This window comes from Orcinus orca, chromosome 7 (genome assembly GCF_937001465.1).
Source record: "Orcinus orca chromosome 7, mOrcOrc1.1, whole genome shotgun sequence".
Classification (NCBI taxonomy): domain Eukaryota; kingdom Metazoa; phylum Chordata; class Mammalia; order Artiodactyla; family Delphinidae; genus Orcinus; species Orcinus orca.
Window position 1 is genome coordinate 92155386 of NC_064565.1, and position 13348 is coordinate 92168733.

General features: G+C 43.6%; 1 protein-coding gene across 3 annotated transcripts in view; it reads right to left on the minus strand.

The window, feature by feature from the left end:
- Nucleotides 1-13348, minus strand: part of METTL21A (methyltransferase 21A, HSPA lysine) — a 42568-nt gene that overhangs the window by 26980 nt on the left and 2240 nt on the right. For 2 of the 3 annotated variants that reach the window (XM_049711935.1, XM_004262795.4), the window contains exons 3-4: nt 12664-12775; nt 3567-4251 (exon numbers count right to left, since the gene is read on the minus strand). In XM_049711935.1, the coding sequence (XP_049567892.1) occupies nt 3854-4251; nt 12664-12775 (510 nt within the window). In that variant the 3' untranslated portion in view covers nt 3567-3853. Of the gene's footprint in view, nt 1-3566; nt 4252-12663; nt 12776-13348 lie in introns of those variants that run through there. The other variant, XM_049711936.1, reaches the window with a different exon arrangement.

Genomic DNA, 13348 nt, shown 5'->3' on the forward strand with positions numbered 1-13348 from the left:
TACTTTCTAGTGTTAAATTTTAACCCTTCTCTGGTTGTAGAAAGAAAAGCATAACATGATTTTTAGAGCAGAAACTTTTGAGCTAACAAATCCTCAATTTTTAAAGTGCAAAAAAAAGACCCTGAGGACTGCCCTGCTTTTTCTGCAGTTCACGTCAGTGCTAAGAGAGCCCAAGTCTCTAGTTTCCCACAACAGGGAAATAATACTCACTGTAGTGTCTCACCTCATTCTTGTGAAAGAACTTGAAAATGCTACTTCTGTCTTGGTAGAGGTTCTGGGGAGCAGAAAAATTACGACTTTCTCTGACACTAAAATAAATCACACGTCTGTTTCACCAACTATATCTAGGACCTCTAACCAATACTGGTACATGAAAAAGTGATTTTTAAAAGTATCTTAAATTGCTGGAATTCCCCGGCGGTCCAGTGGTTTAAGACTGCACTTTCATTGCTGAGGGTGGGGGTTCGATTCCTGGTCAGGGAACTAAGATCCCACAAGCCGGTGGTGCAGCCAAAACAATAAAAAAAGAGTGCTTGAATTTTTTTAAAGGCATCTTAAACTGTTATTTTTGTTTCTTGATTTCAAAAATGACTGAAAATGCTTCTATCAACCACTATAAAAGCATAGAGATTAAACAAATGATGTTGGAAGTGAATCTTTTATATAAGTTCATAACAATTTTGTTACTGAGAATATGCTTTACATTTTGATATCCCTGAGAATAGGCAATTTAATAAGGTAACTGATCTGTAAAGGAATCTGTATTTTTCATGAGTATATGTTTATTGAACTCCCTTTATGAAGAGGTCACTGTTAACACTTGAAATATAAATATGAGGTACGGTCCTTGTCTTATTGGAGCATAAACTGGTAAGATGAAACATTTCAGACAATGTTACTCTGCCCTCAGTTTTCAATCTAGTGTTCAGTTCACTTAGATAAAGTATTTTGATTGATTATAATTCTGATCCTTTAGTATAAAAGAATAAATGTACCGCTAGAAACTATCTGAAGGTGGTACCATGGATTCAGATGGTTCTATCATGAACTAAAGCAAGATACCCTTAAGAGGTAACTACTTAGAAGACAACGGCGTACTTTGTAGTTTTAGTTCTAAGACTCTGATGTATATTTTAACTTAGCATCTTGGCCATGGTATTTGATTTTAACTGGGAAGAAAGTTACTGATACCCACTGGCTAAGTTAACTGCGTAACAGTTTGAAGAAACTGAGCAATGTGAGGATCAAGGCTTAGTACAGTAGGTCCAGAGACTAGATTTCTATCCTTAACTTGAAGACAAAACAAGCACACTTAAAATGCACATTTATGGGATAAATTAATCCTTTTCTCCTAAGTAACAAGTGTCACAACTTCGTTGACATCTATAGTGGACAATGCGCTACAATATCCAGATATAGTCTCACGTCCCCATCCCCACACACACATCCCTGAAGCACTCATCTCCCAGCTTCTGGGAATGTTCGTGGCTGATGGCTCTCAGCTGAGTCTCTCAGGTGTTGTCTTCACCCCAAGGTTCAGCTCCTTGCATCCAATGACTGACGACACAAGGATGTAAGTTCCACCCCCTGTCTCAATACCCGGCTTCCGGCCACCTCAGCTCTGAATTCCGCTGAGGACTTTCCTGACCGCATCCCAACCCAATATCTTCCTCTTTCCCAGTCCTGCTACTTTTACTCCGTCAGAGGTGTCGCTCTCGAAAGCATTCTCATTTAAACGTTCTGCACCTTAACCTTCACCTCTGAGTCTATTTCCCTAGGGAACTGGACCTGTGGCCACATTTTGAACTCAAAGCCAGGAAAACATCATTTGATTTTCACTTAGACAACCAAGCTATTCCTGCTGAATTTTTCTCACCTCTTCTTCTATTTGTAGGCCAAGGGGAAAGAATTACCTTCAACCTTTTCTGAGTCTTACTGTTTTATGAAAATGTAAAAGAAGCCGATCACTGCTTCCTTCACTTGGTAAAGCATCCAGGCTCCCCGCCCACTCCATGGACACCCCAAGACATTCTAATACCTCTCTCCAAAGTCAGGGATGTTAAAGGAAAGCAGCTGAATTCCAATTAGTATCTTCATTTCTAGTATCATACCTAGATGGGATTAGTCTTTCATTATAGTGTTGTTGATATTGCAGGGCCTTCATTTTACTTTTGTTGAAAGACCTTCCATGCCTATGGTGCAGTACTGGCATTTTATGGATTCAGTAAGCTGTGGGTATTTCAATTTCATGTGCATTTATCAGAATTGGGTTGAACTGGTACATCACAATCTCAGAACTTTAAATTCATCTTTATTAAAGCCAAACCTCTATTTAAAATATGTGTAGAAAACAAAGTATTTGGTGTTTCCACATCCAAAATATTCACTAAAAGGTTAAGAGGGAGGAGGTCTTGTTTCTAAGGGTTTACGAAGGAAATCTATCTCTAGTACCAAATACCATACTGAGGTTATAATATTCTTTGGATCTCAATCTGTTTAAGCTGTTGTTTAAGCTTTTACATTGTGAAAAAAGGGCAGGGTATGTGTGTGACTTCACAAAGTCTATCAAAGATAATCATAAAACAATGTAGCAATCAATTAACCCAGAGATCAATACCCTCTAAATGTAATGTATCTTTTTCAATCAACAAATATTTGGTTATGATATACTAGATACTGGGGAGGCTATAATGAAAGGGGCAGAAGCATTCTGGCCCTCAAGAAGCTCACAGTCTTCTGGGGAGCACAGACACTGAATAAGCAATTACCAGTACAATACAGATGGAGCTTATACTTGGGGAGCTAACCTCCCATGGCGGGATGAGGTTTAAAACTTTTTTTTATTGTAATCCTATGCAGTATAAGGAGGCAGGGAAAGGCTAGGAAAGAAATACAAAAGCAACATTTGACAAAGGGTAAAGCTGAAGGGAGAAACTATAGCTTTTGATTTGAAGATAACCTATTCCCAGCACACAGAGGTCCAAGATTTTAGGTGCTATCAAAAAGTAACTAAAATTTTATTTTGACTTACACCTTTGTTTATATACCTAAATCCGAAATTACGCCAGAAAGCATGTGAGACTTTAGAAAACACATCCTAATCTCAAACAAGCAAAAGTATTTAAGACCTAAATGCAGTAGACAAAAGATTTCAAGAGTATTAACAGCTCAGGGAATGTCCATTAAATCTCGTTTGTTTTTTTGGTTTTTTGTGTTTTTTTTTTCTTGCGGTATGCAGGCCTCTCACTGTTGTGGGCTCTCCTGTTGCAGAGCACAGGCTCCAGACACGCAGGCCCAGCAGCCATGGCTCACGGGCCCAGCCGCTCCGCAGCATGTGGGATCTTCCCGGACCGGGGCACGAACCCGTGTCCCCTGCATCAGCAGGCGGACTCTCAATCACTGTGCCACCAGGGAAGCCCAAACCTCTTGTTTTATACTCAGAAAATTAGAAAACTGGGCTAAACGTATGTCTTACAATGTGTTTTAAATGATTTGCAGGATCTAACCTCACCAAAACAAACTCACTGCTTTGAAGATGCCTTTATACCAACCCTTCATCACAGCATCAGTGAAAATTGTTTATTGAGAGGGAGCATTATGGGATACAGAAACAACATAAACCAAAATCGCACACTTTAATGTTAATTGAATTTCAGAGTGAGTAAAACGTAACTAAAAAGTCACAGCAATGGGACAAAGTGCTTTGTTTTAAAACTGCACATTTGCTTTGCCTTTTGAGAACCTTTGGTTAGACTCTTTGTACAGTAAGCCATTTCATTACATATGGTTATATTCCCAGTCTAAGACCTTAATTGACACACTCAGTGACAACATTCTTATAAATTATAGCCAACTATAAGTCCTCCCTCAGGCTTCTCCTCTGTGCTTTGTAAATATGTACATCTTTTTCAGGATCATAGTGAACCTTCCTCACAGTAAATTGCCTCTCAAGCATCGCTAAGAAGTTGTGATCCCGTTCATAGCGAATTCGGCAAGCTAAAAGAATCACAGAGTGGTTGCTACAGAGATGTTCCAATGTTTGAAGAAGATCTGTGAATGTTTCTTCTAAATATATGATATCAGCTCCAAGTATCAGGTCAAATTCTCCAGGTGAAAAACTCCCCAAATTCTGTCCCCAAGTCAGCTCCTTAACAACAGCTCTGGGCTGGATATGGGGAGGTAAGTTGGCTTGAACGTTTGATTTAAGAAACTCTAATGCTACTTTTCGATCCGTGATAGTCACATGAGCACCTAGAACATGGGACAGAAAGTAATGCACACATCAGTACAACTAATAGGTAGAGGGATCAAGTTAAACAGCGGGGTGAGTGTCTCTAAATATTCCACCTCATAGACACAATATGATGCCTTTGTGGAGAGCTGTGACACGTCAGAACCATGGCCAGATGCTCCTTCTCTACTGCCTGTAGGTAAAAGTGAAACTTGGTTTGCCTCTATGACACACTTGCTGTTTGCTGAAGTTAGGCCTATTAAATACAGGTGATAAGCTAGCTGATGCTTCTGAACTGTGCAGACAGAAGTGGCCCACCCTTCACAGGTATCTACCATTATACTTCATTCATTAGGTCACCATCTTTAAGTCAGTAGGCCTCAGGGTAAAATGGAGTCCAAAGATGAAAAATCTGGGAGCCAACGATTATGAGGATGACAAGATACCATAAACCGGGAAAGGTTCCTTTCTGGGGCTGAAGCTTTAAAAAGAATCAAGGAAAAGATTAACTGGCTACTAAGAAATCTCAGTCTTCCTCTCCTTATGCTGTCATGAAGCAGACCATCTATATGTATTCATGCAATTCATATATAATTATTGAAAAATAGTAGTTAGAAATTACTAGACTGTATTAAAGTACTGTAGGTTAAAATGTGAGGTAATGTTCTCTATGTGCTAAGTTTCTATGTGCAACGTGTAAAATGAATGAGGCAATATTTTATTAATCTGTTTCTTGAGGGTTGTTTACCATGAACCAAGAGATCCAACTCTTTGAACCAATATGACCGAGAGAAGTCTGAACTGGTAGGTATCCTTCAGGAGAAGCCACCACATAAGGTCAGCCCTGAAATACCTCATCTACATTGTAGTAACACTATAGTACACGTAATCCTGCTTGGTTTTGACCCCATAAATTCTGAAACTTAAAAATTATGTTTCACTCTTTCCTAAAATTATTTCTCATCTGCATCCTTCAGTCTGTAATCTTCATGGGTAATCCCCAAGAGGATCCCAGACCATTTCAGTGGCAGCTTATACTGAATGTTTCTTATCTTGACATGTAACATTAGGACAGTATGTAATTCAGTTTGACATCTGACTCAGTCCTGAGTGTGATACTATGAAAATGTGCAAGTTGTTAGATGCATGCACCTACCACTCTGACCGTTTGTTGCTAGACAGAGTGCTGCCCAATGAGCAAAATTCAGTGATACTTTTCATCTCTCCTGATAACAGAAATCACAGACAGCCTTTTCCTGGTTTAACTTAGAACTTTACCTCTGGATTTCCTGACAGTCTACAGAGCACTCTGTTGGGAATACCGGAGTGATCTGGTCTTGTGCATGTCACCTCAGTGTTCCTGTTAATAGCTCTTAGATGGAGACCTCCTCTAACTCCTGTCTCAGGGATTTCTGAGACTACTTCTAACCTGCCAGGTGTTCCAGGAGTTTCAGTAGGATCTTAATGTCAGTTGACCATTCCCCATAATGTCCATCAATTCTACAAACATCCAAGTGTCTACCAGCAGCATGGGAGAAAAACCCCTACCCTCATAGAACTTACATTCAAGTGAGGAGATAGGCAGCAAGAGGTGTTTTTAAAAGTAGGATATCTAGTATGTTAGTTGGAGATACACACTAAGGAAAAAAATAAAGTAGGAAAGAGAGACATAAAACATCAGGAAGTAAGAGAGTTGGGTAGAAAGGGAAGCCCTCACTGAGAAGGTGACTTAGGTGAGGGAATAACCGAATACATATCAGGGGGAAGAACATTCCTAGCAAGTAGAAGAGCAAGTGCAAAGGCCTATAGGGGCAGGCAAGGAGGAGGCCAGAGGGGCTGGAAGGAGGGATAAAGCAGGAGGAGACAAATGAGAGAAGTAACAGGTTAAAGAAGTAACCGGAGGGAGGCAGAGCAGCTGGGGTTCACAGGTTAAGTTCCAAAAAGGCTCTGGCTTTTTCTGAGTGAGATGGGAAGCCATTGGAGAGTGCTGAGCAGAAGTAGTAGTGATCTGACTTAGGTTTTTGTTTTGTTTGTTTTTTTTAACGCGGGCCTCTCACTGTTGTGGCCTCTCCCGTTGCGGAGCACAGGGTCCGGACGCGCAGGCTCAGCAGCCATGGCTCACGGGCCCAGCCGCTCCGCAGCATGTGGGATCTTCCCAGACCGGGGCACGAACCCGTGTCCCCTGCATCGGCAGGCGGACTCTCAACCACTGCGCCACCAGGGAAGCCCCTGACTTAGGTTTTAACAGAATTCCTAGCAGTGGGGCAAGGCCAGAAGCAAGAAGACCTGTGAGGAGGTGGCCACAGTGATGCAGGTGGGCGAGCTGCAGGCTCCCTCCTTGCTGTCACGGCTCCCAGACTCCCACCACAGGCCAAGTCCCAAACACAGGCCACCCAGCAGTAACCACTCTCCTGACTCTGGCAATCACTCCCTCAACCAGTTACTCAATTTTTTTTTTGGCGGTATGTGGACCTCTCCCATTGCGGAGCACAGGCTCCAGACGTGCAGGCTCAGCGGCCATGGCTCACGGGCCCAGCCGCTCCGCAGCACGTGGGATCTTCCCAGACCGCGGCACGAACCCATGTCCCCTGCATCGGCAGGCGGACTCTCAACCACTGCACCACAAGGGAAGCCCTAGTTACTCGATTTTTATCACCCAAATATTCAGCTCACAGAATATTATCATCTTGCCTGTGGTTTTGTTTTGGGAGTTTTTGTTTGTTTATTTGGGTGAAGGGTATGCAGGATGTGTTAAGTTTCTTTTAATCTATCAGTTTCCTGTATTTATTTATTTTTTTTTTTTTCTCCTGCAATTTAGGGAAGAAGCAAATCATCTGTCCTGTAGTTTCCCACAATTTAGATTTGGCTGATTATGCCATTTGTATAGTTTGACATGTTCCTCTGTGCTCTGTATCTCCTGTAAATTTGTTTGACTTGAGTCTGATTTTTTGAACAAGAGTATTTCAGAGGTGGTGGTGGTATTTTTCATCAAGAGGATGTAATATCTGGTAGGCTCTATTTTTGTGATGTGAGCAACCACAAATACTCAATGCCCAGATCCTTAATTTATTAGATTCGTTTTGCATTTATTTGTTGAGTCAGCTTCTTTCCATTACTACTTGGTTATTCATTTTGTAGAGGAATTGTTTGAATAGGAAAGGCGGGATAAATTTTGCTCTCTCCCCTTTTATAACCCAGATTTCAAAGAGTTGGTTTCTAAGTATCCTCCAAAGATGACAGATTGGGTTTACTTTAGTGTTGTTGTATCATGAACTATGCATTAAACATATCTGATGTATTTAAACCCATGCCATCATCATTATCGATGTTCAAATTGTCTATCTTTTGCCAATGGACTTTTGACACAAACCCAGTCATCCTCGATAGCTTCCTTGCTATCTGGTACGACAAGATATTCCAGGGTCAACTTATACATTTCCTGCTACAGAACTATAATCAGCCACTTATTAAGTTTTATTTTTTACTTTTTGGATGGGAGGAATAACAGCAAGTTTGTATGCTGATTAGAATGATCAGGTAGAAAGAGGGAAAAGTGATAATGCAGGAAAGAGAACCACCAGAACAACACCCTTGAACAGGCAAGAGAGGGCTGGCCCTGGGGAGGAGACACAGTCCACCTGCATACAGCATCAGGAACAAAGGCAGACGGTGGATGCAGACGCAGGGGGTGGTTAGAGACAGTGCCGGGATGTTACAGAAGTTCTCTTGATTGCTTCAATCTTCTCAGTAAAATAAGGAGAAATGTCATCAGCTCAGAGTGAAAGTGGAGAAAGGAGGACTGGAGGTCAGCAGAGAGGGAGCAGAGCTGGACTCCTCAGCAGCACGAAGAGCCCCCCAGAGGGTCCTGACCAGGAATTTAAAATGAGACCCAGAAGTAATCTGTTTCCTCCAGCCACATTCAGCTACCTGGGTGCAGGCCTGGAACAAGTGGAGAGCTGCACGTAACCTTGTTTTGAGCCCAGTGAAGAGGATGAAGCAAGGAAGTGCAGGGTATTGATGGTACGTGAAGATGGTAATAAAATGACTGCCCGTGAGATTTATGCTGGGTAAGGAGGGAGATGAGACAATATTTAGTTCATGAAAAACTAATGGAAACTGACCCAATAAGACAACATAGCCTACTGTCACTCACTTGGTAATGGAAAAAGAACATGTAAACATTTGTCATTACTTTTAGTTTTTAGTTTTGTAAGCAACGCCTTAATTTATTCAAATGTTGGAGCACAGAGCGTGCGCTAAAGATACAGAGATGGGTAAGAAAGTCCTTGCCCTCTAGGAACTGAGAGTCTCATGAGAGAGATAAATGTAATTATGAAGCAGTGTAGGGAGTAAAATATAGGAACATGGGTGTGCTAGGAAATTATGTGGTCACAAAGGAAAAATGCTTCGAGAGGAGCAGAGGTCGAAGAAAGATTTCGGAAGGAAAGGAAATCTGAGTTTACACTTGAAAGATGCGGCATTAACCAGAGGAAAGAGGTGAAGAGGGGAATTCAAGGCAGAAGGGACAGGCCAGAGGCAGGGTGTGTGTCACTGGAACTTCACTCAGTGCAATTGTGCTGAGAAAGTCAGCAAAGTGAGATTACAGAGCCTCACTAAGAAGCCTGGGATTTGGCCTGCAGGCAATGGGAAGGCACAGGGTCACCCCATCACTTCTGCGTTTTACATGGGCCACCCTGACAGCTGTTGGGAAAAGTGGGTTTGATAAGACAGAGGTAGAAAGGTTAGGTGGGAATGTGGATAGAATCTTGCAAGAGATGATGAGCACTCCAGCCAGACAGTGGGCATGGAAAGGGAGAAATGGAATCAAGAAATAGTTAAAAGACCCAGCAGGGCTCAAGGGCCGGGTGGGCAGCAGGGAGGGCAGGTCAAGGAGTTGGCCTGAGTGACTACTTGGATAGTGATGCTAACTCAGAACAAAAGAGAAAGGACAAGTTTGGAAAGGGAATTAGAGTTCAAGTTTAAACACGTGCTGACAAATAGCCACGTAGAGACATCAACAGCTTTCATTTAAACGTACACGTTGAAAGTTCAGTGGAGACTTGCACTGGAATTACCAGGGCACGAACCCGTGTCCCCAGGCGGACTCTCAACCACTGCGCCACCAGGGAAGCCCCTAAAAGACAATTTCTTGCTGAGCATTATATTTAAGACAGCGGTCCTTAGACTTGGTTGGGCATCAAATCGCCTGGGAAGCTTTTAAAATCCAGATTCCTGACCCCAACCCAACTTACAGAACCCTGTCTTAAAGATGTGATTTTTTTTTTCTTAAGAATAGTTTTCAAGTAGTATAAAGGCTGAAGAGGTTTTTAAACGAAGAACCAGGATTTGAGAGTCAGAATTGGATTCAAATTCTAACTCCACAATCCATTAGCTTGTGACCTTGGGCAAGTTACTTGACATCTATTAAGCCTCCATTTCGCCACTTTGAAAAGAGCTCCAAGTAGACCTACTATGCCGGGTTGTGGTGAGGATGAAGGCCATAAAGACACAACACCCAGAACACAGGAACCGCCCAGGAATTAGCAGCTGTTTTTTCTTTTAACAAGAAAATCTCATCACCCTAGATTAACAGTCTGCATATCACTGACCATTTGAGGGGGAGGCTTTTTATTTTATTTTATTTTTTTAAATTTTTTTGCGGTATGTGGGCCTCTCACTGTTGTGGCCTCTCCTGTCGCGCAGCACAGGCTCTGGACACACAGGCTCAGTGGCCATGGCTCACGGGCCCAGCCACTCCGTGGCATGTGGGATCTTCCCGAACTGGGGCACGAACCCGTGTCCCCTGCATCCGCAGGCAGACTCTCAACCACTGCGCCACCAGGGAAGCCCAGGGGGAGGCTTTTTAATGTAATTTGTCTTTTCCCCCCTCTCGCTCCAGTTAGAGTCAGAATGGATGCTTCCTGAGAGCAGTGACCTGCTGCTCTAAAACCATGACAGGCACGCCGTGGGTGTTCCCCAGAGTCGGGAATCAATGAGTAAGGTTACAAAAAATGAAAATAGCTTAAAAAGGGGAACAATCAGGGCTTCCCTGGTGGGTTTTGGTGGGTTTTTCCTTTTTTTTAGACTGCTTCTAGGGCTATTTTTGTAATAGAGTTTTATCATTTTTATAACAGAAACAATAATTTTCATGATTTTCTAGTTCATCTCTTATTCCAGAACTATTTGGGTATCTACTGTGTGCCAGCTGCTGTACTAGGGCCAAGGACACACAGAATGAGACATGGCCCCATTCCTCAGGAGCCTCAGCCTGCCAGGAGAGACAGACACATGAAACAACTGCCTAAAGTGAAATGTGACAGAGCTGGGGCGGAGAACACCGAGCGCTGTGGGGAAGAGAAATAAGGGAGCAATTAATTCTGCTTTGGGGCAACCACAAGAACACCGTCTGCCATTCTGCTGTTCTCGCCCCTCCCAAAGTCCCCATCTTTTGTGGCAACAATTAACTAGTCCTTCGCTCTGTGATGGTCTTTGAAGAACCTTATGCTGGCTTTCCCAAGCCCACAGATCCAGATTTCTAGATCAGAAATGAAAATGCAGAGAACACTTGCTGAGCATTTACTTTGGGCCAGTCAGTGAGCTAACAGATTTCTATGCATGCTCTCATTTGATCCTTGTTGGTCAGTCACTATGGTTATTATCCCCAGTTTATTGGGAAACTGAAGTTTAGAGATTCAGCAACTTGCCCAAGGTGACATAGCTAGTAAGAATTAAAGGTGGTCAGAGCCTGCGGAGAGTGGACTTGTGGTTGGGGGATTTGAGGGCGTGGTGGTGGGGAAGAAAGTATTGGGAGTTTGGGATTGGCAGATGTCAAACTATTGTATGTGGAATGGATGGACAGCAGAGTCCTACTGTGTAGCACAGGGAGCTAACTGTATTCAGCATCCTGTGATGGACCATAACAGAAAATGCGTGTATGCATGGCTGGGTCGCCTTGCTATGCAGCAGAAGTGGGCACGGCACTGCGAACCAACTATGCTTTGATAAAATTAAATTGAAACAAAAAAGGTCAGAGCCAAGTGGGCCTCTAACCCTTTGCAGGTCACCACGCTCTGCTGTCTCGACAGCAGTGAGGAGACCCTGTTCTCGGGGGAGACAGAAGAAACCTCATTTCCCCTTCCAGCTAAGTCCTCTCAAACGTCACAGAGACGGGACTTAGTGCCATGGAAAGAAAAGAACCTGGGCCTCTGTGTCTGACAAGCCTGGTTTGAGTCTCAGGTCACCATTGACCAGGACTTCAGAAAGTGGCTTAATCTCCCGGAATCCCAGCTTCACTGGAAAAATGAAAATTAAAAATATACCTAACATACACAGGGACGATATAAGGTCAACCTGAGGAGATCAAAAGGTGGTGTATCGGCTAGGGCCTCCTCAGTGGCTGAAAGTGCTGTGGTGTCAGACAGATGGACCTGCATCAGTTTCTATGTTCACACGTCCACCCATCGCTCCTGCCCATGTTCCCCATCAAATCCCAGGAGGCACAATCTAAACAGAGAAAGGAATACTGAAAAAGATATGTTACCAGAAAAAGGACAGGACAAAAGTGGGGCTTTAGTGGGTGCTCAAGTACCTGTACACACTTCATGGAACTCTAGATCCTGACCACCCAAGTGTGGTCTGAGGACCAGCAGTTACGGCATCATCATCATCACCTGGGAGCTTGTTAGAAATGCAGGCTCTCAGGCCCCACCCCAGACCTACAGAAGCAGAAACTGCATTTTAACAAGAGCTCCAGGTGACAACACTGAAGTGGGGAATATTATACATTGTATCTCAGAGGCTGGTCTATCCAATCAAGGCACAGCTTGAAATGTATGAGCAGGAAGCTGTAGAAAAGAGTCATCAATGAATTATAAAATAGAAATGAAGCTTAAAAATACTCTAGGCCTAAACTAATGTCTGTATGCCAAGCAAAAAACGACAGACCTTGGTATCATTTCAGAACTGCACACTGTTTAATAGATGTCAGTACAAACTGCAGGGGGGGCCAGCCCTCCCTAAAAGAAAAAAACTAGCAAAGCTTCCTCAGCAATGAAGTAACAGACTATCTGCTCTCCCGACCTCCTAGGGTTAAATCCAAGAGTACAGAGACAGCACCTAAACAGTAAAAAGCTATGTACACAAATAAGATAATTCTCTTTGAACTCAGTTGCCTTAAGCTCATATTATGGGCATCACAGAAGTGAAGTGGGCAAAGCACTCTCCCGTGAGAAGTATAAATAATAGGATGAGAGAGGGAGAAGGAATTAGCCTTCCTGGAGTTGAGAGCACTGCAGTTGGCCTGTGACTCATAATAAGTACAGGGGAAAAAAAGTAACACAGTAAGAGGGAAACTAACAATGAGCTCTGAGTCAGGAAAAGGTGCCCCTCCATGAGTTCCACTCACACAGGAGTGAGCCATGAGTCACACTCACCCAGCAGGGCAGCCACCATGCCCACCAGCCCCGTGCCAGCACCCAGCTCCACGGCAGAGCAGCCCCTGAGCTCCACAGCTCCCATCTCCAGATATGTGGCCAGAATGATAGCCTGAGTCAAAACACAGCATGACAATTTAGGTCAACAAGCGCTTTAGGGCCTGAAGGGTTTCAAGCAGGCTACATACTCCAAGAAGACATCACATACCCCCCTCCCACCGCAAGGTTCATTCCCAGTGTAACAGCTCACACAGGAACTCAGCTGCTGCTGGGAGGTCACCTGGAGCAAGCACAGACACCGAGCTCCCCAGAACAGCTGCCCCAGGCCCCACCAGAGGCCCTTACGGGGGACAGCAGTGGTCAGTGATACTGACCACCCAGGATAGGATCCTGCTGAATCTGGGAAGGCTAATTTCTTACTGTGTCACAGCATTTTTACACTCAAGGTTTATAAAATCACTCTGGTAGAGCTGACATGAACAGTCTCTGTGATTCTGCTTAAAGGAATGTCTAGTTCCTAAACCAAGTTCAAGTCAGCAAGGCCACAACCAAAGGGAAAAAGCAGAGCAGCACCAAGGCTCCTGGAGTTTCCTCCCTCTCTCCTACTCTCCTGCGTCCCTAACGCTCGTCACCCCAGAGGAGCTGGGCATCAAAAGGGAAGTTTGAGCCAAAGGTTTGGACTTGA